Below are 27717 nucleotides of genomic sequence, written 5' to 3'. Positions count from 1 at the left end.
AAACACTTCAAACTGGTTTCCTGACTGTCCTGGAATTTCTGACTAATTTCTGGAAAGTTTCCTGGAAACAAACAAACGTTGTTAAATGTGAACAGGCCAAATGGACTTTATTCGATTTTTGTGTGTTGCATCTTCATATATGTTTGAGTTTTTAGGTTGGATCATGTTTCTGTGCATTTTGTGAGATGTTGTCCAGGATCTTGGTCTCAGTCCACAGAAACCATCTCTCAGCCTGTTAGAGCCACTTCCCACATGGTAAGTTCCACTTCCTGCAGAACTGCAGAGTCTGAACCATCAATGAGCACATCAACCAGATGGACACATGAACGCATCCATAATTATGATCCAGTTATTTAAGACAATTCTGCCACAACAAATAGATTTCAAGTATTTTTAAGTAAAAGTTTGAATGCAGGACAGTTGTTCTAGTTTTTTTTTTTACTGTTACTGGTCCTTAGAAGTGTAAAAGGTCAGTTCACCCAAACCTCAGACTTTCGCCCAGTTCTATGCAGACGATTCTCTGCTTCTCTCTGGTTTCTGTTGCAGAACCTGAATCTCTTCCGTCACTGTGGAGGACACTTCAGTCGTCAAGCAGCGCGTCCACAGGTAAGAAGACTTTCAGATATACTTTATAAATCAGGATCAGCTGCTGCAGACCAGGATGGTACACACAGTGAAGGAACCAGCAGGTTAGAGTCTCTGACCTTTCAGGAACCAGTGAAACTCTGTGACAGGAGCCAGAGAGAAGAGTGAATGTTTGGGGGTTTTGTCTGATAAATAAAGAACGGATCATTTACCGCTCTGGTGATGGAAAGGGTTAATGGTCTGACAGCTGTTCGGTTTAGGTTGAGACTGTGACTTTTTATTTCTGGTTGAGCTGTGATTGTCTGTCGACAGCCCGACGTTTTCAAACGTGGTAATGGGTAATGGGTTTGAAAAACAGGGTCCAGACCCAATAACGAGCTGTGGATCTGTTTTCATTGTTCTGCCCCGGCCAATCATTTCAGTTCCTCACAGGAAGTGTTGCTGACATGCTTTTTATTGCAGGTCGCTGAGAAATAAGACCAAAGAACACAGCCGTGACTGTTAACACACAGTACGATGCCATTCCTGCTGAGTATTGATTATTATTGATTACAAACACAGACTTGGCAGGATCTGGCTTCAGAGTCTACGGCGTCTCAGCAGATACACATCACAATGACAGCGGCCGTTTACACACACACACACACACCAACATTACAACACAAATCTCATATTGACAGGAAGTCCTAGAAGTCTGAAGCAGCCGACGGCAGCTGCTGTGTTTGATCACCAGCAAAATGTGTTTCCTCTACAGTTAAACCATAAAGAGCTCGATTCTTCGCAGCCTAAGTTAAACACCCAAACACGTAATACTTGGACTGAACACAGAGCCAAAGGTCACTACAAGCTCGGAAAGACACGTCTCTGCAGTCGTTCTCTCCAATGTGGCGAAAGCAACTAGTTTTCCATCAGGTCCAGCTGCAGCCGGGTGAATGCAGTCAGTGTTGGCTCGCAGCAGCTGACGGGTCACGGTCTGTGCACGGAGGCTTGGTCCATAAAGACGCATTCAAAACGCAGCGTCTAGAACGTCTTTGTGGCCTAGTTTGAATTCACTTTAGTGTCCAGAGGTTTTTTTGATGGACTCCACCAGAAGACTTCTAGTCCCGGACAAACCCGACTCTGAGCTCATAATCATCCAGTGTTTCCTGCGTCCAAACAGCAGAGAAGAAGAAGAAGAAGAAGAAGAAGAAGAAGCACTAGCTGATGTGTTGCTGCCTACACTGGCTCTACAAACAGTCTGTGGACTTTAAACTGCACTTTCTTCCACTGACTCTGGCTGGAGACGTCGGACAGGGAGAAAGTGGGAAATAAACAAACGACCTAAGGACAGATGTGGGATGGACAGATGCTGTGGAGGTCAGACTGACGTCTCCTGGTCTTCTGTCTGGGTCATCTGGTAATGGTGGGTCTCCAGGTAGTCAGCCAGGTCCTGATGGTTGGCCTTCTCTGCGTGCTGTTTGGGAGTCTCCCCCTGAAACACAGACAGGAACATTAATCACAAGGGGACTCTGGACTTTCTGAGGTTTTCATGCACGTGAGGATCCTGAGTCACATGTTTTCCCCCTGAGCTGCAGAGAAGGGACGACAAACCGAAGCCTCGTGTTCTGGTTTTGCATGAACTTCAGCAGAGTCTCAGTGTCTGTGTAAGCAACAAACCCAAGTGGAAACTGGGCCCAGACCTGGGACCACTGGTTACTGAGCAGCTCCTGTGTCACGAAGCTGCAGCAGTTTCCCCTTAATCAAACTAATCAGTGATGCTTCTTAATTTAAAGGCAACGAACACAAGGGACGACAGGAAAGTGGGTTCTCTGTTTTATGGGTCTCTGAAAACTGAATCACTGAAGAAACAGCAGCTACACACAGGACTAAGACCGGAGGAGGACGGAGGAGGACGGAGGAGAGTGAGAGTGGGAGGAGAAGAGGACAGAGGAGAGGGAAGAGGAGGAGGAAGACTTGGAGGAGGAGGAGGACGACGACAGTGGGGGGAGGGAGGAGGAGGAGGCTCTCAGCTCCTCTCTAACCCTTTCGGCTGGACGCTCCACAGAAACACATGATCTCTTTTCATTCACTGCAGAGGAAAAAGGAGAAACTCATATTATGGGCTGCTTCCTGTCAGCACTGGCTTCACCATGGCAACGGTGAGCGGCAGCCTTTGTGTGTGCCGGAGCGAGGCCGGGGATCCTGCGGCGCTCTGGTTCTCAATGACACACAACATTAATCACTTTATACAAGTGGGTCAGATGCTGCTGGAGACCCATTTAAAGCGGGCGGGAGGCTCCAGCTGGTGGCCGACCCGCCTGAGGGGACAGTCAGACCCCAGCAGCTCCCACATCTGGACTGACCCTCTACAGCTGTGTCCCAGGTCCACGGTCCGAACTGTTTTAGTTACTGTTTCAGTGTTTTAAAACTGGATCCACCACAGCCCTGCTGGCAGAATAACGGAGGCCTGTAGTAGAAGCTTGGGTTTGGAGTCTAGGCCGGGTCTGGGTCAGAGTTGTTCATGATGGCACTAACGATGAGAAGCAGAATCAGAACCAGGACAGACTGAAACACACCTGAAGGCCAAAGTCAAAAGGACTTTGGCTTTTAAAGGGTTAACTTTGCTGCTCACTTTCCTGTGTGCATTGCATTGTGGGAGAACAGCGTCAGCAGCATAGTCAGACATGGATGGTGTTTGGTTGCCACACTGCACAGAACCTTGTGGTATGGACCCAGGACACTGATCCAGTGTGCAGCCAGCATCTCTGTCCACCCGACCCAGTCAAAGGAAGTCCTGAGGAACATCTGGACCACATCGATCACAGTCCCACAACAGCTGCGTTACCTTTACCTGCAGTAACTTCAGCTCTTAAACACATGTAGTGATTTAAAACTACAACTGTACTGTGGTACTCCAGTGCTACTGCTACACTGACATCTGCGTCACACAACTAAAGTGGTCCAGGTAAGAAGTGGTTCAGTGTATGAGTCCACATCCCGGAGGTTCCTGCTGTTCCCATCAGACCTGCTGTTTGATGTCAGGGACATGGACCAGGTCTGAACCCCCTGAGCTCCTAAACTGCCCCCAGGCACAGACTGAACTGAAACATGAACAACAACATTTGTGCACAGTTTCCTCCAAAGCTGCTGGGTTCCCATATGTTCCTCCCAGTTTGGCTCCATCAGGAGCTTCAATGTGAAAGGTGAGAGGTGGTTTACCTGCAGGTCTGTCTTGGTGAGCGACGCCCCGGCCTCCACCAGGTAGCGACAGATGCTGCTTTGACAGGAGGCGGCAGCTTTGTGGAGCGCCGTCTCTCCTCTAAACACAGAGAGAGGCAGATCTGTAGGTCAGGGCTTGGTCTGCAAACCCTCAGCTGGGATCTCAAAAGGGCCCAGGTCTTATTGCAGGACTAAATCAGAGACGGACGGAAACTTACGTGGCTTTCTCCGTTATGTCCAGATGAGATGGTGGGACTTCATGTGAGAGGAGAGAAACACAGTTCATCAGAAAACTGTATGCAGCGACGACTGGACACACACTGAAAGTGTGTTCCTGTGTGTGTGTGTGTGTGTGTGTGTGTGTGTGTGTGTGTGTGTGTGTGTGTGTGTGTGTGTGTGTGTGTGTGTGTGTGTGAACCCCCTCACCGTTGTCGATGACGTACTTGGCCACCCCCTCGCTGCCGGCCTGCACGGCGAGATGCAGCAGCGTGCGGCCGGCGGCATCCTGCAGCAGGATGTCTGCCCCCTGCTGGTGGAGCTCCATGAGCTGCACAACAACACGGACAGTGAGAAGAACCAGAGCAGCATCAGATCAGGGTTTGAGTGGCAGACGGACCTGTCCACCTTAAAGGGAAGGAAACGACTGAGGCCGAATTACAATGTGTAAAACATCAGTGGTGAACAGGAAACAGAAAACTGTGTCTGTTTGTTCTTCTTGAGAATAATATGGTAGAAAACTACATCGTCTCAGTCTCAGTGGAGGAGATGTTGGACCTCCAGTGAGATCCAAGTGCCGGAGGAAGAAGCCCAGAAAGATAAAACAGGAGAAATCCTGTATTTCAGTGGACACTCACTCTGTGCAGGTCTGCAGTCTGGACGCAGCCGATCAGCTCAGCTTCTGTGGAAAAAACACAAGTCCAGTTAGTGAGCGGGTCCGACTTTAAGAACGTGATGCTGTAACTGTGACCTGTTTCTGAACCGACACTCTGAGTCACGTCATGTGGACACTCGGATGACAACAGAGCCTGCAGGTGTGTAAAACTGATTCCCATCAAATTAAAACAGGTGTAAATGAATCTGAAGCGATTTCTCTGGTTCTGCACTGAACGTCTCCCACCTGAGAACCCAGAGGATCCGAATGAGATTTCGTTTTTACCTTTTTCAGGGTCGTGTGAGGTCGTGCTGGACGGGCTGTTGGACAGATGGGAAACAAAAGAAAAACATTAGATCTAAACGTGAAGAACAGCAGACTCACTAAATCTAAAGTGACCCAGGGCAGAGCGGATCCCACTCACACTGGACTCCTACCTAATCAGGGCTCTGAAATCATCTGCGGTGGTATTGGACCGATGCACATTGAGAATCTTTGCCCCCCTCCTTCGCATCACAGACAAGAGACAGCCAGGACAAGACGGACAGGTGAGAAGGTACCAGGTGACACCAGAGCTTTGTCTTCTGGGATTCAGTTTGTCGTGTGGCACAAAATGCGACACGACATCTGACAAATCTCCGTCAGACAAAGCGACAGAAAGCAGGTGCCTGATGTTTAAACACAGTGACACTGGACACAGTGAGAACATTCATGTGGGACCTGGTGGGACCAGACACCTCCAGGTCTCATCATCGTGGTCGAATGGATCGACAAACATTGATGCACAATGAAAATCTCTCGTTTAATTTGTGGTTTAGTTTGTGTTGTGTCTCTTCTTAATCTTCAGCGTCAGATTTGAATTTGCAGTAAATATTTTCCACCTTATGTTTTTATTCTCCGTTTGTGTGTTTGAGTGTGCTGCTACCTGCACAGGGTCGTTTTAGACGAGCTCTGGGACAAAGCGTCAGCCACCGAACTGTCACTGGAAATCCTCTTCCTCTGAACGTCTCTCAGCCTGAAACACACACACACACACACACACACACACACAGGCCTGTTGTTTCTCAGCTTTGTGCTCTGGCCTTTGTTTTGCGACTGATTTCTCAACCTGCTGCAGTAAATGAGGCGACAGGTGACGGAAACTACGTCAACACGGGGACGCAGGTGCACACATCAGCTCCATGGCAACTGCACTTCAAACAGCAGCAGGAGCTCATTTGGTTTGTGAACCCCCCCACCACCGTCATCGCAGCTTCATTCAGATTCATTCGGCCTCTGAGCTGGTTGTCGTGACAAAGCAGCTGCAGGTTCAGGTTCAACCAGCTGGGGGCGCTCGGTGACCTGCATGTGTGGACTGTCTGAGCAGTTTTTGCTGCAGAACCCAGACTGAAGCCTGAAGTTATTTATGTTGCATTAACGTGACGGTTTACTGGGTCTTCACTCACTGCTGGTCTGGTTTTCTGTAGCTTTACACCTACACAGAATTAAACCCATGACCTCGGAGCAAATATCAGTTTTCAGATTAATTCCTAAAAGTAAACCACCTTGTCTCACCTGGGGGTGCCGGAGGAGCAGGGGGAGGTCGGGGAGCAGGGGAAGGCGAACTGTCTCTGCTGGTCCTGGTGCTCCTCAGTGTCCACCAGGTCGGGCATTCCAGGGGAGGTGCCCACGGTCTCCTTCGCAACCAGCTCCGGGTCCAGGATGTACAGCTCCTCCTGAGAAATCTCCGTCACGTAGTTCAGGTGCTCCTGGGGAAAAAAGAGGGATGACGTCGTGGCTTCAGACTCTGTGTTTGTATATTTGTGTGTTATACCACTTTACAGACTTGTTCAGACAGGGACTGTCTCAGCACAGGGGGAACTAAGCTCAGAGTCTGTCCTACCTGAGCTCGGTCGATCCGGTAGAAACGGTCTGCAGTCGTACCTGAAAAACACACACACAAAAAAACAGAGACCAGGTGGGTGTCGGGTTCTTTGTGGGAGCCGGACTTTGTGTGCTGATGTGGACTTACAGTCGAGGAAACACCACTTCATGGAGAGTTTCTGTGAAGTCAGACACTTCACGGTGTCACAGTCCTGAAAGAACAGGGAGAAGACGAAGCATGAAAACCACCTCCTTCGTTCTGACCCACACTGGAGCTCAGCGCTCTCTCTGCCTTACCTGGTCCAGGTTGTCCTGCAGACGCTCGATGTGCAGCCGGCAGGTCTCCAGGTCGCTGTCTCCAGGGACAGTGATCACACCCAGGGGTGTTGCTGCAGAGACAGAGGACACAGCTCTGATATTATGGTCCTTTACTCCAAACCAGTAAATGGGTTTTAGCTGTCAAGTGTGATTCATAGTAGGAGCTGAGTCTCAGCCACAGTTAACCCTTTGCTGACAGAAACTCACAGGCCTCTTTCAGCTGGTCCTTGTCGTAGTGCAGGGCCTCGTACGCCTCCATGCTGATCCTGCTCACTCTGATCTGCAGCTGCTCAGGGACAGGCTGCTGGCTGCACACAAACACACACACACACCCAGGTTTAACACTATTCGCGCCATCTATCTTTAAATGCTCCAGACAAACACTGGTACTGTCCGTCCGTCCACATACGAGCAGCAGCCTTAGTATGAGGTGACTCTGTGTGGAACTGGGCTCAGTAACCAGTCAGGCAGTGTCAGTGCTGCATCTTACTCGTTGAGGTGGGGCATGGAGATCCTCCTCTTGGCCTTCTGCACCATGTTGGCCTGGTTCCTCAGGTTGATGTGGATGATAGATGGCGCCAACTTGCAGGGCTCGCCGTCCACCTGCATGGGGATGGACTTGGAGGTGGTGAGGGTCACTTCTTTGCACTGGTGGAGACGTTCACCGTGACCGCCCACCTGCAGCGTGGCCTGGACACAAACAGCAACGGGTCAGAGACAAAACAGTAGTTTCAATGTGGTTTTATCTGTCTGACGTAGTCCGATGTGGTCTTAGGTAGTCCGATGTGGCCTGAGGTGGTTTGATGTGGCCTGAGGTAGTCCGATGTGGTCTGAGGTAGTCTGATGTGGTCTGAGGTAGTCTGATGTGGCCTGAGGTAGTCTGATGTGGCCTGAGGTAGTCTGATGTGGCCTGAGGTAGTCTGATGTGGTCTGACATGGATCTACGTGGTCTGGCGGGGTCTGGGCAGGTATGGCTGAGCGCTCACCAGAGACGTCATGGTGAAGCCGATGACCTCGATGCAGCCGTCGTCATGGCGCTGAGGCTCAAAGTCCTGATGCTCGCTGGGATGCCCCCAGGGCATGGTGCCGGCACAGTACCTGCAGCACACGCACGTTACGGACTGCGCCTCTACCTCTGATAACGGCACACTCACAGTGAGCCCAGAATCAGAACCAATAAACACCAGAAGCGGCTCACCGTACCTGGGGATGTTGAGGAAGAGGAGACACTGCAGCTTCAGCTCCTGGACTTTGGCCGTCAGGTCTGTGCCGTCACACTGAGCAGGAGAGAAACACGGGGAACATGAAACAGTTTCCACTAGTCTACGAGCGACGAGCTGCAGAGGCTGCACCATGTCGAACAGTAACATCATTTTTAATATTAGTGAGAAACAACAGAACATTTTGTTGTGACTCCAGTCTAGTTTATCTACACAGTTTGACTAACTGCTGGAGAAGGACCAGCCCTCCTGTGTGAGTTTCTACACCACCTGTGTGTCCGACAGGTTGGACCAAGCTCTGTGTCTTTCTCACATTGTTCTGCAGAACACGACCCGGCGCTAAGGAGCACCACGGTGACGGTTCCTATTGCTGTCGACAGTGTGAGGCAGATTTGATTTTGCCGTCTCGACTCACCACCACTCTGATGTGCTTGGCGAGGTCTTTGGAGCTCCCGCTCAGGAAATCGGAGAAGGCTGTCTGAAACACGATTGGACGGGGGTCAGACACATGAGGTGTGCAGACGGATGAAAGAGAAGAGTGAGGTGAGGACACTTACTCCTGCGTAGAACATCTTATTCCTGAAGCGGCTGTTAAACTTCTCTGGGTTCGCCTCTGAAAGACAAAGACACTTGGTCTGATGAGCACACGTCATTAGTGACTGCAGGTCCACAACAACAACAACAGTCCGACAACCAAAGGAAGAAGCGCTGAGCTCACGTTCCCATCCATCATTTGGTTTCTGTGTTTGCATCGATCCCTGCAGGGTCATCAGCTCACACAGACGGCACAGATCAGCAGTTTAAGGGATTTTTAAAAAGCAGGAGAATTGTCTGAAGAAAAAGGAGCTAATCTAGTTTAGTGTGTCTCCAGACGTCTGTATTTTTGTCCTGTTTGGAAATATAATCAGAACTGTTTGGACATCTGCTGCACCTGAGCCAGAAAAGAGAGCGAGTAGAGTAAAGAGAGTAAAGGAAACGGATATAAAAACTCTTAAATTCAGCACAGACAGCAGGGACACAACACTTGGACAAGCTGTCCGACCTGTTGTCCTGAGTACGAGTGTATAGTGTCAAACTGCCACTTGGCCATAAATAACAGTTGCTTTAGAAACATTAATTCACTGTAATTAAAGTAAAAATTGGAATTGTGGCAATAAACATCTGAACAGGTGTCGTGGGTCAGCGGACTCACCTCTGGATTCGTGGAAGCCTAGTGTGACGTGGGCGTCGAAGCCCAGGCTGAAGTAGTTGTTGAAGACGTCGATAGGAAGCTGAGAAAGAGCAGTGGCACAATCATCAGCCTGCTGGGCTCAAAGAGTCTGCCTGAATGAACGTCTGAGCAGAAAACACCTGAAACGGACCTTGTCGGTCTGATGCTCGTCCCTGTCCTCCTCTCGGGCGCTGGGGTTCGGCTCCACGATCAGGTTCCACCGGTCGAGCTGGACGATGTTTCCGTCCTCGACGTGTGAGAGGATCTTTGTGATGGGCTCATCGGTGTAGCCCTGAGAGGATGGAGATGATGTTATGAAATATAAAATCCAGCTGTAGATTAAAGAGGCTCAGTCTGAGCTGAACTCGGGTTAAACTCACCCCTCCCCAGTTGAGAGTCCTCGCCAGGTCGTTGCCAGTGCCCAGAGGAAGGATGGACACTGGAGGCTGAGGACGGAGCTTCAGCTGGTCCAGAACTGACAAGATCCATCCTACCTGAACACACAGTGTCTTAAGTATCTGACCTGAAAACCATTTCTCACTATTTGTCTGTGTGATTTGAAACCAGTGGCATTGAAATAAAATCTGCAGAAGGTTTTTCACACAAGATGAAAAAACACAAAAACCAAACATTAAGAAAAGATTCTTTTAAAAACAAATAACACTAAGAGTTAACTAAGAGTTTTCCTTCTAAAGGGTCTAAACTGCACGGGGGCTGAGTTGATGCTGAACCCATTTGACTGGAAGTGCAGCAGTGGTTCTGTCTGTGCTGAACAATGAAGCTGGACTCACTGTCCCGTCTCCTCCACAGGCCAGGATCCTCAGGTTGGGCACCTTGGCGTACAGCTCCAGCCTGCAGGGCACAACGCAGAGCAGCATTTAAACTGGGACAGAGTTGTCCCTAAAGCAAAGGGGAGCCTGAAGTGCATCTGCAAACAAGTGGGAGGACTGCGGGAGCTGGGACAGACTGGTGGGACTGGGGAGAACTGGAGGGTTCTGTGGGTGACTAGTGGGACGATGGGGGGTTGGGGGGACGATTAAGGATTTAAGAATCTCAAAGTAGGTTAGAGGTCAGGGGATCTGGGCCAAGTGAGAGAAATGTGATGCACCCTGGGGTCAGGACCGGGTTGGATCTTACCCCTCTCTGGGCCCCCCTTTTGTCAGGTCAAACACCTGGCGGGGGTTCAGGTACCACATGAAGGACTGGACGATCTTGGCTCCCTGAAAGGAAAATTAATGGATCAGCCTCATGAGATCAGACACTGGCGCTGGTCTGATGAAGAGCAGCCGGACCACATCAAACTGTACAGACAAAACACCTGGAGCAGCAGGAGGGTTACCGCACCTGGTTCCCGCCGCTCTTCGGGTTTACAAACACCAGCAGAGGCTTCATGAGCTGAGAGGGGAGAGGCTTCACCAGGAAGGGCTTCCAGCGGCCATCTTGGAGCTGACCCAACAGAAACTGATCAGAAACACTGTGCAGACTGATGAACATTGAAATGTCAAGTCATTAACATTAACACAGAGAAGATGCTCCAAAGCTGCAGCTGCTGGGAACTGAAGTCTGCAAATTCTGAACCACTCGGGTCTCGTCCTCACCTCGGCTCCTTTCTTACTCGACTTGTTGCATTTCAGCGACGTTCTTTTTTTCTTTTTACTGGACTTCAGAGACGACTGCAGGAGCAAAGACAAACACATCAGCAGCTGTTAGTGTGTCAGGTCTACAGTACAGCACAACACACTCCCATACAACCCCCCTGCTCCTTCAGCTGAATAAACCCAGAGATCACCTGAAGCTGAAACACGTCTGATTTTCTTCTCTAGTGAAAAGTTCATCATTAACAACTCAGACCCAGAACTGGTTCAGTCTTTGGCTCCAAAGTGGTTTCCAAACCAGAGCTTCTACTACTACTACTTTTGAGTTATAAAAGGTAGAGTCACCGTTCAGCAGCTTTATTTTGGGGCTGGTGGTGTCTGGTCTGGGGTTCGGGCTTGTTTAGAATGAGGTGCTATATGTGTGTGTGTGTGTGTGTGTGTGTGTGTGTGTCTCTACCTGTGGCCTGCGGACCCTGATGATCCAGGTGGGGGGGATGATGACAGCAGCGTGAGCCCCCAGAGAGCAGCACTCCTCTATCTGCTGCAGCATGAAGCACGTCACCTTGTTGTGATACTGGAACACACACACAGAGACAGGAAGTCACCCGACAGCTGCACGCAACATCTGCAGACAAACCCAGACATGAGTCCAGGACTAAGTCTGGACATTTTCAACAGTTTCTGAAAACACCAGAACAGAGAACTGATCAGTTTGCAGTTGTGGATTCCAGCAGAAAGACTGGGAGGCACCGAGAAGGTGACAAGTCTCAGACCTGCCAGTAACAACAAATGTGTGTCTGTTTGTTTTTGTCTTAGTTGTTTGTTCCGTCACGTGTGTATTAATTCAGCTTTGTGGTCCCTGTTGTAGCTGCATGTCCTCGTGAACCTGCCTGAACATTTTACACCCCACCTCTACTTCTGTCCGTCCTCCTCACTTCAGTCCAATTTAAAGGTTTGTCCTGATCTGACTCCAGACACTCAGTGAGGTGCGCTGAGCTAAACCTGTGCTCTGTGCAAATACATTAAACCCCAGTCAAATTCCTTCTATATGCAAACGTACGTGCCAAAAAAGCTGGTCCCGATCTAGGACTCTGTACAGGTGTCCTCACCTCCGCCCCCATCCTAACCCCAGGCTGAGGGACTTACCGCCTGTTTGCACCACGAGCAGCTGATGGCAACGATCTCTTTGCTGTGAAACGAAAACTTCTGTTGAAATCCCTGTGAGAAAATCAGAGGCCCGGTCAGCGCTCCAGTTCTGGACTGTTTGAGTGACCAAAGTTGAAGGATTAGGAGGACCGAGGGAGGCTCACCTTCCCACACTGCCGACACTTTCCTGTCTGACGTCTCCTGTGGACCCAGTGATGTCGCACGACGTTGGACTGAAACACAACAGAGCGTTAACCATCTGACAGCACGTTGATTCCACAAACCCCTGAGCACACAGCCAATAATCACAGAATCAGAAAAGTCACTGAGCAGGCACCGACCTCTCGAACAGCTCGAGATCCCGGTTCCCTAAACGACGGCTTGCACCTGAAATTAATCTGAACACAAGCAAAGGACACGTGGCGAAAACAGTCTCAGATTAAGGCTGTTAATCCAGAGAAGATCTAGACTTTACCTTCTCCAGCTGCCCCATACACATGGTGTGGACCGAGATCTTACATCCTGCACATTTCTTCCTCGCCACTGACTTTTGCTGCAAAAACAACAGCAGAGTTAGCACAGCAGCACTTCCTGCTTCACGACTGCGCTGAGTGCACCACATTCACTGCTGCTGTCAGTGTCTGGATGGGATTGGTTCAGATTAACACAAACACAGAATCAGCAGCTGCACCTTCACAGGGTTGCAGGCGTTCAGCACCAGCTGGTTTCTGACTTTTACATCTGAATTATGTGATAAAGTGAGAAACAGTGACCTGAGTATGTCTGTGAACACAGGGGGGGCTCTGACTCACCAGTGACTTGGCGATGCAGTACTGCTCTCCAACGTAACAGAAGTCTCCAGACCCGCTGGTCTCAAACCAGATGTGGTCCCCGAACTGTGCGTTGTCCTGCAACACAGGAAACTCGGACGTTAACCCGACAGCAGGACTGACAGTCAGTCCCATTTGTAATGAGCTGATGAAACCTGACTCACGCTCCAGTCCACAGTGCTGCTGGGCTCCGGCGGCGGGTCGGTCTGTCCGGGCGTCGACACGTTGGACTGAGACGCCACATGCTGCAGGCCCGGCTTCGTAATGGCTTTTCTGAAACCACAAGAGAACCCGCAGCCTTTTAGGAAAAGGTTCTGTGGAAAAGCCTGAGCTCCAGGTTTTCACACCCAATCTGAAGAACTGACTCTTCATAAGTTTCTTTATTTAGTTATTTCTGAGCTCTTATGATATTAATGAACGAAGTAGGTTTTTAGGGACCAGTTAATTGAGCTGTTTCCTTACAGGCTTTCTCATTCCAACAGTATGATCTTAATAGCAGCTGTCAGCCAATCAGAAGCAGCGATTCTGTGTAATCAGACAGCACCTCCCTCCACCTGAAAAACCTGATCGGTTGAATTTTACGTGTGTTCATGCTGGTCTTTGTGTATTTTAAAGTCCATATTTCCTTCTATGAAAACATGTTGGACACCACGTTTTAGGACAGTGACTCGTAAACTCTGAGGCTGCGCCGGCATCCAAACACACACACACACACACACACACACACATTCATGGAGCTGAGCAACAGAGCTGCCGGGCAGTGTCATTGTCAGGGCGAGCTGCTAATGAGCTGCAGCTCCATGGAGGATGTTTGTGTCTGCAGCAAAATCTCCAGTCGAGATCAGGAACCGTTTCCTGACTGATTCATGCTGAGCACTTCTCTGGCTCCCGACCTGCTGCAGGGTGTGTCCTGCTAAACTAAGGCCCCCACAGGTGATTTGAACCTTTTCACTTCACAGTGCACTTTAACTCCACCCACGCACTGTGTGTAAAGCTGTTAATTTCCTGACAAACATGTGGCAGCAAAGGTTTATAACTGGAACCAGGGGCACACCAGGCAGCAGGGGGTGGGGGGGTAAAGGAACATAAGGAGATTAAATTGTTGTTATCAGAAACTAAACAATCATGTTTACATCCAGGTCGGGACATGTGTACAGATTTGAGGATTATTTTTCTCAGTAACACCAAGACAACCTGTCCAACTGCAGCCGGACTACGTACAGCAGGAAGGCACTCCAAGTCTCCAGCCGGTGGTCGTAGCCATGGGGCCCCATCAGACTGAGGGCACCGGGGCCAGCGTAGAAGGCCGGGTGGTTGAGGTAGTAGACCGAAGCCTTGCGGCTGGGCAGTGGGGGGCCTCGTCCTGGCCAGGGGCTCCCAGCTTTGGAGATGGTGGAGATCCTCCTCCTCTTCCTGTGGCTGGAGGCACGACAGCGGCTGTAAGGGGCCGAGTCTCCTGCAAAAACCTGGGAGGAGTTCCTCCGCAGGCAGCGAGGGGCCCGGATCAGGGGCCGCGATGTTGATGGAAGCTGAGGAGTGTTTCTCATCACTTCCTGGGTGGAGGGGGAAGAGGGGCACGAGAGGTACCGGTCAGGGGCCGAAGCGGCATCACCCTCCTCCTCGGCCAGCTGCTCCGCCTCCGACGGCTGGCTGGCTTCTGATTGGCTGTCGTTACTGGTGGAGTAAATGCTGCTGCTGTCTCCCTCCGAATGGAGGCTGCTGGAGCGTGAACACATCCTCCTGCTGTTGGCTCCACCCCTCACCTCCACCTGCTGTTCTCCGTGTGGTGGCCCCGTCCCCAGCCCCTCCTCCTCCTCCTCCTCGGCCATCTGGATGAGACTGGCCAGCAGCATGGACGGCCCCAGCAGGTGGGTGTCGATGGTCCGCAGCTTCCCCACCTTCTTCCGGCGCACAGCAAACCTCGGGTTAAGGCAGGGGGTGGTGGTGCTTGAGCGCCTACGAGTGTGCCCCACCCCAGTGCTGTGTCTGGGCGCCTTTGCCAAACATCCCCCTCCTGGACATGACAGCCCCCCCTGCAGCTGGACACTGGAGCGCCGGCGCTGAGTCAAGGTGGAGGAAGGCAGGCCGGCGTTGGACCTGCGTCGGGCCTTGCTGGTAGGGACGGCTACGCTGGGCCTCCGCTGGCGGCAGGGCGTGGCCTCTGCATCCACCTGCAGAGCTGCTTCCTTTCTCTTGAAGTGGCGACGGAAAAAAGTGTCCATGCTGGACGCAGAGAGGGGACGGACGTCTGGAAGGCTGCTCTGTTGGACATGAAAAGCTGTTAGCCTGCAGGTTAGTTATAGCAGGAGGAGGAGTTATAGAAACCATCACCAACACTCTACTGGAACTACTGGAGCTAAGTACTGAAGCAGAACTGGACCACCACACTGAGGAACAGCTTCAGGGCCAAAACAAATTAAGATGAACTTTGTACAGACACACCAGTGAAAGACTGAAGGGACAAGAAGTAAAGACTCAACACACTTACAACATTTCCAACAGTTTATTTAAAGTGTGTCCTACTAATCAACCAATTAAAAAGAATCATGACTTTCCTGTTATGAGCTGATGATCTTCCTGGGTCTGATGAGGTGTTTTTAATAGTTTTGGGCTCAGACCAGCTGAGAACCAAACGGGTCTTTTATTTGTTTGTCCTTGTTAGGTTCTGTCTGTGTCACTGATCTGCCGGGAACATGAATTATAAAACAGCATGGGGGTTTCTCCACGGGGGGAGCAGCATGACAACAGGAAGTTGTTGCCGCCATAACAACAGTAATTAAGGCCACTTCTACCTGCTGGCTTCTGCTCTGCAAACCAGTAATTAGCCTGTGGCTGCAGCTTCACTGGTCAGAGCAGATCACGTCTCTCAGCCTGTCACTTCTGAACAAGCCCTCTGGTCCGAACAACAGTCCAGAACCCACAGAGACCAGAATACTGTGAATGAGCTCGTCCTCTGGAATCACATACAGGACCGGTGTCCTGTAGACACACAGCGAAACAGATAAGAACACAACAGCACTAAACAGAGCGTCTTTGTGAGTCCCTGTCACAGAAAAACAAGGAACCCTCCATTATCAGCCACACAGAACAGCTGATCAGTGTTTGCAGCTGTGCACAGCTGGAACAGGCTGTGAGCTAGCTCCAGTTAAACCACTAAATACACAGAACCAAACTAAAGACTGTGTTTTTCCCAGTGCGTAATGTTCCTTATACACACTCTGTGTGTGTGTGTGTGTGTGGTTTTACATGGAACCCCCAGAATGCTCTGAACACTTCCCTGCTCCTGTTTTATTAATCATATCTTTGTTTTTCTACGAGCAGCTCAGACATGAGCAGCTCAGACATGAGCAGCAGCGTCTGCTCTCTGTTAGTTTTAATAATCAGCAGGTGTGTTTCCAGCCTCATTCATCACTTTTACGACAGGTGCTTTTACTGCCTCTGGTGATGGTTGCCAGGTTTTAATTGTCTGTAATAAATATTTACTTTTACCTGAGTAAATGTCTGAATATGGGACTTCACACATAAGAAATATGTTTCCATTATTGCTGCACCATTTCTTCAGCCCTGCATACAGTTTCCCCAGAGCTCCCTGTAATTAGCCGGATCCCTGCAGGATTTTCGGGATCACTGGGTCAAGTAACAACAGCTTAGCTGCAGGACGTGACGTGAGCAGCACTTTAAAGAAGGAGACGAGGAAACTGTGACGCTCCAGCTGATTATCAGCAGCCAGGAGCAGATTACTGACACGCAGACACACACACACACACACACACACACACATCTATTTACACAGGTCCTCACTTTCACTCTGCAGCCTCACCTGGTACCTGTGTGAGCAGCAGCCAGTCACAGGTACCAGGCCTGTTCACCGGCCGTAACCTGAAGCTTAGCAGAGCAGCAACACCCCCTCCAATACTCAGCGACTACTCCCAATACCACAGATACTCAGATCCTTTGTGTCAGTAACAGTGTCAGTACCACACTGTAAAAATACTAAACCTGTGGTCCAAGACGAAGGCGACGGTCACAAGCAGAACAGCTCAAAGTGCTCGCTCTTAGTCCAGTCTCCTCCAGACTTTGGACAAACTACACGGTGTCATCAGGCACATCCACAGCAACAACACCACAAAGGTGCTGCAGTGATAAACTACACAACTGTAAACTACCAAAGAATGACTGTAAGGCCTGTGCTCCACCTGCGGATCCTGCTCCACCTGCGGATCCTGACAGCACAGGGGAGGAAGAGATGGCAGCGGCTGCACACATGTCACTTTGTGCGAGTACATGTTAAGTTAAAGTACTTGACAATATTTAAATGCTGCACATTTTTGTCCAGAACCTTTGCTGTTCCGCTGTATCAGGAGATAATCAGTCAAAGTCTGTCCAGTAATTATCAGGTGAATCACATCACAGGAAAAACTGTTTCTGATTTTAAGATTCGAATTTCTTGGACCATTTGATTGAAAAGAAAAGTTTTACCCATCAGGTATCTGAGGAGTGTTCAAATCAAAAAGCAATAACATGAAAGTACTGTTACCAAAAGTCAAGGACCACAAAGAGACTGTACTGACTTATCCTCCGGCACTAATTATAATCCAGCACCTGGGAAACCAGCAGCAAGGTGGACACGGAGCTACAGTCTACCTGAGGTGGTCCAGCAGATACAAAGTCTAGAAAGCCCACACCGCACACACAGAGGATTCAGAGACAGAGCAGCTCAGGATGGATCTGAGCAAATCAATACAACCTGAGGAGGAGAGTTCGGTCAGTCCTGGACGGATGAAGAGGGAAAACACAGTGAAGGAGTCAGGGCGAGAGAGGGAGACCCAGGTGGAGGGAGGGAGAGAGAGAGAGAGGCTAAGCTGCTGTTTTAAAATAACTCCTTAACTCAGGAGCTTCACAGCAGATAAATCTGTTCTGGATGCAGCTTCGTCTCTTTCCTTCAGTTCCACACTGGACTGAGCTGCTGACCCAGGACCACCCCCCCCCCCCCCCCCCCGGCAGTGTGCAGCTGACAGACAAGCCTTTTGTGCCGCTGCTCTTCAGTGCAGCTCGTCTGGAGATGAATGGAGCCGCCAGCCCTCTCCGTCCTCCCAGAATACTCTTCATTAACACTTCAAGGCTCTGACACTGCTGCATTATGGATCCTATTTAGTAGAAGTAAAATAACAGGAACTGGGCAGCGTGTTCGTTTGTCCAAACACGTTTATCTTCCTCTGCACCAGAGCTCTGCCTTTGTCCCCCGTCACAATTAGAGCAAACTGAGTGTGTATGTGCAGGTAATGTGACTAATTAATGAGCTGACGTAAACTACCTTATATACTTCTAATTTGAAGTACTTTATATACTGCTGTAATTACTTTATATACTGCTGGGTAGCTGACGTTAACTACCTTATATACTTCTAATTTGAAGAACTTTATATACTGCTGGGTAGCTGACGTTAACTACCTTATATACTTCTAATTTGAAGTACTTTATATACTGCTCTAAGTACTTTATATACTGCTGGGTAGCTGACGTTAACTACCTTATATACTTCTAATTTGAAGTACTTTCCATACTGCTGGGTAGCTGACGTTAACTACCTTATATACTTCTAATTTGAAGTACTTTATATACTGCTGGGTAGCTGATGTTAACTACCTTATATACTTCTAATTTGAAGTACTTTCCATACTGCTGGGTAGCTGACGTTAACTACCTTATATACTTCTAATTTGAAGTACTTTATATACTGCTGTAAGTACTTTATATACTGCTGGGTAGTTGACGTTAACTACCTTATATACTTCTAATTTGAAGTACTTTATATACTGCTGTAAGTACTTTATATACTGCTGGGTAGCTGACGTTAACTACCTTATATACTTCTAATTTGAAGTACTTTATATACTGCTAAGTACTTTATATACTGCTGGGTAGCTGACGTTAACTACCTTATATACTTCTAATTTGAAGTACTTTATATACTGCTGTAATTACTTTATATACTGCTGGGTAGCTGACGTTAACTACCTTATATACTTCTAATTTGAAGTACTTTATATACTGCTGTAAGTACTTTATATACTGCTGGGTAGTTGACGTTAACTACCTTATATACTTCTAATTTGAAGTACTTTATATACTGCTGTAAGTACTTTATATACTGCTGGGTAGTTGACGTTAACTACCTTATATACTTCTAATTTGAAGTACTTTATATACTGCTGTAAGTACTTTATATACAGCTGGGTAGCTGACGTTAACTACCTTATATACTTCTAATTTGAAGTACTTTATATACTGCTGTAAGTACTTTATATACTGCTGGGTAGTTGACGTTAACTACCTTATATACTTCTAATTTGAAGTACTTTATATACTGCTGTAAGTACTTTATATACTGCTGGGTACCTGACGTTAACTACCTTATATACTTCTAATTTGAAGTACTTTATATACTGCTGTAAGTACTTTATATACTGCTGGGTAGTTGACGTTAACTACCTTATATACTTCTAATTTGAAGTACTTTATATACTGCTGTAAGTACTTTATATACTGCTGGGTAGCTGACGTTAACTACCTTATATACTTCTAATTTGAAGTACTTTATATACTGCTGTAAGTACTTTATATACAGCTGGGTAGCTGACGTTAACTACCTTATATACTTCTAATTTGAAGTACTTTATATACTGCTGTAAGTACTTTATATACTGCTGGGTAGCTGACGTTAACTACCTTATATACTTCTAATTTGAAGTACTTTATATACTGCTGTAAGTACTTTATATACTGCTGGGTAGCTGACGTTTACTACCTTATATACTTCTAATTTGAAGTACTTTATATACCGCTGGGTAGCTGACGTTAACTACCTTATATACTTCTAATTTGAAGTACTTTATATACCGCTGGGTAGCTGACGTTTACTACCTTATATACTTCTAATTTGAAGTACTTTATATACCGCTGGGTAGCTGACGTTTACTACCTTATATACTTCTAATTTGAAGTACTTTATATACCGCTGGGTAGCTGACGTTAACTACCTTATATACTTCTAATTTGAAGTACTTTATATACCGCTGGGTAGCTGACGTTAACTACCTTATATACTTCTAATTTGAAGTACTTTATATACCGCTGGGTAGCTGACGTTAACTACCTTATATACTTCTAATTTGAAGTACTTTATATACCGCTGGGTAGCTGACGTTAACTACCTTATATACTTCTACTTTGAAGTACTTTATATACTGCTGGGTAGCTGACGTTAACTACCTTATATACTTCTAATTTGAAGTACTTTCCATACTGCTGGGTAGCTGACGTTAACTACCTTATATACTTCTAATTTGAAGTACTTTCCATACTGCTGGGTAGCTGACGTTAACTACCTCATATACTTCTAATTTGAAGTACTTTCCATACTGCTGGGTAGCTGACGTTAACTACCTTATATACTTCTAATTTGAAGTACTTTATATACTGCTGGGTAGCTGATGTTAACTACCTTATATACTTCTAATTTGAAGTACTTTCCATACTGCTGGGTAGCTGACGTTAACTACCTTATATACTTCTAATTTGAAGTACTTTCCATACTGCTGGGTAGCTGACATTAACTACCTTATATACTTCTAATTTGAAGTACTTTATATACTGCTGGGTATCTTGGGAATTTCCCCCCAGGGATCAATAAAGTTTGATGATCAGTCTGTATTTTGTTGGATCCATCTGATCCTGAAAAGGAACTAAAGTTATCAGATAAATGTAGAGCAGGAAAAAGTCCAAGGTTTGACTCTGACATGTAGTGAAGTCCAAGGATGAAGTAGCACAACATGGAAATACTCAGGTATAAAGTGCTAATACCTCCTTACATACAGTACTTGAGTGAATGTACTGAGTTACGTTCCAGCAGTAATAAACATGTAAATAGTTAATATGGTCGTAAAAAGAGAACAGACATTGGACACTTTCTTCTAGTATGTGTCAAACAACATAAACACAGCCTACATTTCCCACAATGCCCCTGGACAGTGTCTGTGAGGACAGAGACAGGAACATGCACAAAGATGCCCGCTGGGATCAAACCAGTCCCGGGACACGGGGCAGAGCTCTTGTCCTGCACACGCTGGTACGTTAAGTCAGAAGACTGATTTCCTGCAAGAGGCTTAAGAGATCAGGCTGCTGCTCCTGTCCGGGTTGGACCCGAGCGCGATCCCTGACCTGTTCTGTGTATAATTGCAGTACTGTCACTCACCGAGGGGCAGAGAAACAAAGTACTTTTAATGAGGTACTCTGTGGAGAGGTGAACATCTGTAAATCAGGCTGACAGGCAGGTGAATAAAACCATTGTTTTGTTGCCTGACCAGTGAAATACTGAACAGTCCCAGCATCCTCCGAGTGGGCTATCAGCTTCCTGTCAGGAACCAGTCAGATTCCCTGTGTTCAGTCAGCCAGTCAGTCAGCCAGTCAGTCAGCAGAGGCAAGTCTGATTAATACATGTGTTGAGGACCTTATACTGCAAATAATACTACGAGTGCAGTGGCCAGTGAAATGTACTGCAGTGTTTCCTGGTCAGGATCCGTCCGGCTGCTCTGATGTTACTGTGCTGCCATCTGCTGGTGGAACCACTGATGGAACACGACTCAGTACATTTACTCCACTACAAATTTGAGGTACTTGTACTTTACTGGAGTATTTGGATTTTCTGTAGCTTTATACTTCTACTGCACTCCATGTGTCCAGAGACAGATATAGTACTTTGTACTGCATTATGTGTGTCCAGAGGCAGATATAGTACTTTGTACTGCGCTCTGTGTGTCCAGAGGCAGATATAGTACTTTGTACTGCGCTCCGTATGCCCCAGAGGCAGATATAGTACTTTATACTGCGCTCCGTGTGCCCAGAGGCAGATATAGTACTTTGTACTGCGCTCCGTGTGCCCAGAGGCAGATATAGTACTTTGTACTGCGCTCCGTGTGCCCAGAGGCAGATATAGTACTTTCTACTGCGCTCTGTGTGTGTGTCCAGAGACAGATATAGTACTTTGTACTGAGCTCTGTGTGTCCAGAGGCAGATATAGTACTTTGTACTGCGTTATGTGTGTCCAGAGGCAGATATAGTACTTTGTACTGCGTTATGTGTGTCCAGAGACAGATATAGTACTTTGTACTGCGCTCTGTGTGTCCAGAGGCAGATGTAGTACTTTGTACTGCGTTATGTGTGTCCAGAGACAGATATATTACTTTGTACTGCGTTATGTGTGTCCAGAGGCAGATATAGTACTTTGTACTGCGTTATGTGTGTCCAGAGACAGATATAGTACTTTGTACTGCGCTCTGTGTGTCCAGAGGCAGATATAGTACTTTGTACTGCGTTATGTGTGTCCAGAGGCAGATATAGTACTTTGTACTGCGTTATGTGTGTCCAGAGACAGATATATTACTTTGTACTGCGTTATGTGTGTCCAGAGGCAGATATAGTACTTTGTACTGCGTTATGTGTGTCCAGAGGCAGATATAGTACTTTGTACTGCGCTCTGTGTGTCCAGAGGCAGATATAGTACTTTGTACTGCGTTATGTGTGTCCAGAGACAGATATATTACTTTGTACTGCGTTATGTGTGTCCAGAGACAGATATAGTACTTTGTACTGCGCTCTGTGTGTCCAGAGGCAGATATAGTACTTTGTACTGCGTTATGTGTGTCCAGAGGCAGATATAGTACTTTGTACTGCGTTATATGTGTCCAGAGACAGATATATTACTTTGTACTGCGTTATGTGTGTCCAGAGGCAGATATAGTACTTTGTACTGCGTTATGTGTGTCCAGAGGCAGATATAGTACTTTGTACTGCGCTCTGTGTGTCCAGAGGCAGATATAGTACTTTGTACTGCGTTATGTGTGTCCAGAGACAGATATATTACTTTGTACTGCGTTATGTGTGTCCAGAGGCAGATATAGTACTTTGTACTGCGTTATATGTGTCCAGAGGCAGATATAGTACTTTGTACTGCGCTCTGTGTGTCCAGAGGCAGATATAGTACTTTGTACTGCGCTCTGTGTGTCCAGAGGCAGATATAGTACTTTGTACTGCGTTATGTGTGTCCAGAGGCAGATATAGTACTTTGTACTGCGCTCTGTGTGTCCAGAGGCAGATATAGTACTTTGTACTGCGTTATGTGTGTCCAGAGACAGATATATTACTTTGTACTGCGTTATGTGTGTCCAGAGACAGATATAGTACTTTGTACTGCGTTATATGTGTCCAGAGGCAGATATAGTACTTTGTACTGCGTTATGTGTGTCCAGAGACAGATATAGTACTTTGTACTGCGCTCTGTGTGTCCAGAGGCAGATATAGTACTTTGTACTGCGTTATGTGTGTCCAGAGACAAATATAGTAGTTTGTACTGCGCTCTGTGTGTCCAGAGGCAGATATAGTACTTTGTACTGCGCTCCGTATGCCCCAGAGGCAGATATAGTACTTTATACTGTGCTCCGTGTGCCCAGAGGCAGATATAGTACTTTGTACTGCGCTCTGTGTGCCCAGAGGCAGATATAGTACTTTGTACTGCGCTCCGTGTGCCCAGAGGCAGATATAGTACTTTCTACTGCGCTCTGTGTGTGTGTCTCAGAGGCAGATATAGTACTTTGTACTGCGTTATGTGTGTCCAGAGGCAGATATAGTACTTTGTACTGCGTTATGTGTGTCCAGAGGCAGATATAGTACTTTGTACTGCGTTATGTGTGTCCAGAGGCAGATATAGTACTTTGTACTGCGCTCTGTGTGTCCAGAGGCAGATATAGTACTTTGTACTGCGCTCTGTGTGTCCAGAGGCAGATATAGTACTTTGTACTGCGTTATGTGTGTCCAGAGGTAGATATAGTACTTTGTACTGCGTTATGTGTGTCCAGAGGCAGATATAGTACTTTGTACTGCGCTCTGTGTGTCCAGAGGCAGATATAGTACTTTGTACTGCACTCCATTTGTAAAAATAAAGCTGTAACTTCTTCCTCCTCCTTCCTCCCAGTCTTATTCCAATCAGTCCTTCACTTTCTCCTCGTCCTTGGTGACCTTCTCTCCTCCTCCTCCTCCATCATCTCTTCGTGGTCGTGTCTTTGGCCTCCTCATGTTCTTCCTCTTATCTTTCCCTTATTACCTCTTGCTACCTGCTCATACTCCCACCTCCTCCTCTTACTCCTCCTCTGCTTTTTCTTGCTCCTCCTCTTTTTCCTCCTTGTCTTCGTCCCCTCCTCCTGATCCTCTTCCTTCTCCGCTTCCTCCTCTTCCTCTCCCCCTCCTCCTTCTGGTGCATCCACCTGACCCTGCTCCTCCGAGATTTCATTTTCGTCCTGCTCCTCTCCTCTCAGAGTCCCGGTCCTCCTCCTGGACCAGACTATTTATAGAAACAGGACATGTGAGAGACAGATATAGCCCAGGAAATGGGTCTGTGTAATCCCTGGATCCTGCATCGCACAGTCGTGTTTCCATCACTTCAGAGGACGTTTCACTTACATTAATTTCCAGGAGGTTTGTCCCGACCCTAACCCCGACCCCGACCCCGACTCTGACCCTGACCTAACCCAAACTGACTGTAAACCCTAAAAATTATGATTTACATCATGGAAACAACACAACTATTACAAGTTACACACACACACACTTCTAACTTTGTGAGGACACTCACTGGCAACACATCCTCAGCCCTTAAACCTGGTTCTAACCTGAACCTGGTTTTAACGTAAACGTGGTTCTAACCTGAACCTGGTTTTAACCTAAACCTGGTTCTAACCTAAACCTGGTTCTAACCTGAACCTGGTTTTAACCTAAACCTAGTTCTAACCTGAACCTGGTTCTAACCTAAACCTGGTTCTAACCTAAACCTGGTTCTAACCTGAACCTGGTTTTAACCTAAACCTAGTTCTAACCTGAACCTGGTTTTAACCTAAACCTGGTTCTAACATGAACCTTCAAACAGGACTTTAAAGGTGTGAGGCTTAGAGAACACGCCTTCACTGTTCAGAAACCTTCTCAGCGGCTGGAGCTGGATTTTGAAAAACGACAGGCCTGTTGTTCTTGGTGGGGGGGGAGTACACCTGAAGTGAGAGGCTTCTCCTCTGGGAGCAGCTGCTAATAACTTCTTCCTGAAACTGTTCCTCAATATCTCTGAACAGGAACTTGTATTTAATCAATGGGATGTTTCCAAGACAGGCCTGCCTGTGAATCACTGACTGTAAGCGACTCACTCCTCAATGTCAATCATCAATGTCAAAGATCTGTCTGGAACAGAAGACCGTCCTCCTGACCGTCTTCACCTGCTGCTACTGAGGAACTTCTCCTTTACCCACATTTGACTTGTGGCAGGGGAGACACGAGGCCTGAGTCCTAAACATTCGTCTGAGTCATAACTGTCAAATGTGAACACAGACAAACACATGTTGGTGTGATTCACTGTGACTCCCACTTCCTGAGGATCCCATCATCTCTGGTGTCCCTCCATAATAAAGCTCCATAAACCTACCGAGAAACCAGAGGAAACAGGCTGCAGAACTTCCTGTTTTTCAGTTTCCTTCAGTGTTTGCATTGATACGCACTAATGATTTCCTCTAACAACGAACTGAAAGTGAGCTCAGCTCGTTTTAAGTTTATTTTGATAATGTCTGATAGCATCAGTCATTAGTCCAACCTGCAGGTTAGAACATCATCACATCTGCTCAGCTGAAATGTTAAAGGACCACTACAAACACTGTAAACAGAATATTTTCCTCTGTTCAGATGTGAGTGACAGAGTCCAGACAGAGGAGCAGCCTCTGATCAGGTTAGAGAGGGACGCTCCAGGCAGCAGGTTCGTCCTGACAGATGAATAATTAGTCATCGGCCCAATCAGTCATATCGTCTTACAGCAGAGGCCCGTCCCTGTAAGGACACACTCTCCCTGTGTTTAACACCGTCCGCTCAATAAACATCATCGCCAGTGGAAAATTCAAACCCAGCGTGGTCGAACAGGAAACGGACCAAAGCAACAGGTCTTATCCACAGAGCTGGAAAGTAACTACATTTATTCAAGTACTATGCTTCAGACCCATTCTGAGGTACTTATACTCCACTTGAATATTTTTATTTTGTACTACCGGATACTTGGACTTCACTACATTTCAGTCCCTGCAATAAATTTACCTTTAGTTCCTTTTCAGAATCAAGTGAATAAAATAATAATGAAGCTTTAAAACGATACAGTACAAGTGGATTGTGCTCGTGTTTATCAGAATATACTTGTTTGATGGAAGTACTTCAAACAGAGTACAGTATATTAGTGTAGTATATGACAGTAGGGGTTGAACAATAACGTGTCAGTCACTCACAGAAACATCATGCAGCAGAGAGATTTGATATTTGACGTGTCCCAGTTTTGACCTGGAAGCTCAAACGTCCACGGATCACGTCACGTCTGTGCAGGAGAAGACGTCTTTCAGGATTTCAGCCGTAATGATGATCAGACCGTGACTGTCTGCGAGTGACGCACAGCTTTGTTTTTTTGAGTACAGTAGAATAATAAAACCCACAGTGGTGTTCACCTTAAACGCACAGGACTGTTTCTCTGAGAGGAGGAGGAGGAGGTGGAGGAGCAGCCTCCTCCTCCTCTTCCTCCTCCTCCTCCTCGTCTCTCTTCCTGTCTGTCCTTTGAGATGTGCAGATTGAATCCTCTGCTCAGGCCAAACATTCCCATCAGGGCCCCAAAGTGACCGCTTTTAATTAATTTCTCCACCAATCCATTAATAGCAGCTATAATTAGAGGGCCAGGGGAGATCACTGGGAGATTAAAGGAACCACCTGACTGCACCTTTTTATTCAGGGTCTGACAGAGAACTGCTGAGACTCTGTACATGGAAGAAGTATTCTTCTACTAAACCTGTACACAAGTGTGAGAATGCTCTGTAGCAAGTAAAAGTACTGCATACCTAATTTGTTATTAGCATCATATGTGGTAAGTTTTCAGAGTAAAGGTACGTAAGTATTCTCCCTTCTGAGGGAGCATGAGCCCTGATAAGTAGTAGTACTACAGTGTCTAGGTGTTTTTAACGGAAAACCTATATCTTTCAGACATATGCAGTGCAGTGAAAAGTACTGCACGTCCATCTGAAAAGCAGTAGAGCAGAGCAGAGGAATACTTAGGTAAAGTAGAAGTACTCTGAAGTACTTGCTGGTGTAGCAGTTCCTGCGCTGTGCGTGGAGCTCAGACTCTTTCAGCTCTGACTCACACACACACCCATGTGTTACTCACATCACAGGCCGGCGAACAGGAAGTCGCTTCACGTTTAACGTCCAGGCGGAAACGTCCACAGGAGCCCGGACACTCACGGTGAGCCAGGCACTGGCCCCACAAGGTAAAAACAGCATATTACCTGTTCTTTGTAACCCCAGTCAACAAATAAAACATATTTTCACACTCACCAAAAAGCATCTCAAACTGAACTGACTGAATCCCACGCCTTGGATCCATTCAGAAAATAATCGATAGAAAAAACAAAATGTTCTAAACAACTTTTCAAATAAAAATACTAGAAATGATTCGCTGTGAATATTGTTGGCTGGGGTTTTTGTGATAAGTATTTTTCACAGTTTTCTAACATTTACTTACCAAATTATTAATCAGGAAAAGAACCAGCCTATGAACCGATAAGAAAAATGATCTTCACTTGCAATTTATTTCCAAACTCCCTTCATATTTTTGCTATTTTTGTGGTTTAAGCCTCTGAAGCTGCAGAGCTCACACAGATGTCGCCAGCAACAAGCTGAGGTTAGTAAAAAACCATCACTTCTTCTTTTGTTCCTTTCCATCTTAACTCAAACTCATCTTTTTCCACATAGCTATAAGAAATAA

The 27717-nt window shown here is 47.1% G+C and overlaps 1 protein-coding gene and 1 long non-coding RNA gene across 2 annotated transcripts in view; one reads left to right on the top strand and one right to left on the bottom strand.

Moving 5' to 3' along the window:
• Positions 1 to 128: 128 nt before the first annotated feature.
• On the top strand, positions 129 to 27623 carry LOC113132650 (uncharacterized). The gene is made up of 4 exons (XR_003295918.1): positions 129 to 255; positions 547 to 606; positions 27125 to 27220; positions 27586 to 27623. It is a non-coding gene; the product is annotated as an uncharacterized LOC113132650 (long non-coding RNA).
• Positions 1022 to 27717, bottom strand: part of dgkzb (diacylglycerol kinase, zeta b) — a 29065-nt gene continuing 2369 nt past the window's right edge. The window contains exons 2-34 of the mRNA XM_026310888.1: positions 14058 to 15097; positions 13001 to 13109; positions 12819 to 12914; positions 12482 to 12559; positions 12348 to 12404; positions 12171 to 12239; positions 12007 to 12078; positions 11318 to 11434; positions 10864 to 10938; positions 10610 to 10711; positions 10403 to 10485; positions 10057 to 10117; positions 9646 to 9759; positions 9417 to 9557; positions 9248 to 9326; positions 8613 to 8668; positions 8471 to 8533; positions 8039 to 8112; positions 7822 to 7933; positions 7326 to 7525; positions 7043 to 7143; positions 6815 to 6906; positions 6666 to 6729; positions 6537 to 6577; positions 6209 to 6402; positions 5580 to 5669; positions 5092 to 5160; positions 4940 to 4974; positions 4638 to 4681; positions 4210 to 4330; positions 4002 to 4038; positions 3784 to 3883; positions 1022 to 2056 (exon numbers count right to left, since the gene is read on the bottom strand). Of these exons, the coding sequence (XP_026166673.1) occupies positions 1943 to 2056; positions 3784 to 3883; positions 4002 to 4038; positions 4210 to 4330; positions 4638 to 4681; positions 4940 to 4974; positions 5092 to 5160; positions 5580 to 5669; positions 6209 to 6402; positions 6537 to 6577; positions 6666 to 6729; positions 6815 to 6906; positions 7043 to 7143; positions 7326 to 7525; positions 7822 to 7933; positions 8039 to 8112; positions 8471 to 8533; positions 8613 to 8668; positions 9248 to 9326; positions 9417 to 9557; positions 9646 to 9759; positions 10057 to 10117; positions 10403 to 10485; positions 10610 to 10711; positions 10864 to 10938; positions 11318 to 11434; positions 12007 to 12078; positions 12171 to 12239; positions 12348 to 12404; positions 12482 to 12559; positions 12819 to 12914; positions 13001 to 13109; positions 14058 to 15058 (3861 nt within the window). The 5' untranslated portion in view covers positions 15059 to 15097 and the 3' untranslated portion in view covers positions 1022 to 1942. The remainder of the gene's footprint in view (positions 2057 to 3783; positions 3884 to 4001; positions 4039 to 4209; positions 4331 to 4637; positions 4682 to 4939; positions 4975 to 5091; positions 5161 to 5579; positions 5670 to 6208; positions 6403 to 6536; positions 6578 to 6665; positions 6730 to 6814; positions 6907 to 7042; positions 7144 to 7325; positions 7526 to 7821; positions 7934 to 8038; positions 8113 to 8470; positions 8534 to 8612; positions 8669 to 9247; positions 9327 to 9416; positions 9558 to 9645; positions 9760 to 10056; positions 10118 to 10402; positions 10486 to 10609; positions 10712 to 10863; positions 10939 to 11317; positions 11435 to 12006; positions 12079 to 12170; positions 12240 to 12347; positions 12405 to 12481; positions 12560 to 12818; positions 12915 to 13000; positions 13110 to 14057; positions 15098 to 27717) is intronic.

This window comes from Mastacembelus armatus, chromosome 6 (genome assembly GCF_900324485.2).
Source record: "Mastacembelus armatus chromosome 6, fMasArm1.2, whole genome shotgun sequence".
In the NCBI taxonomy this organism is placed as follows: Eukaryota; Metazoa; Chordata; class Actinopteri; order Synbranchiformes; family Mastacembelidae; genus Mastacembelus; species Mastacembelus armatus.
This window is presented reverse-complemented; position numbering and strand designations above follow the sequence as displayed.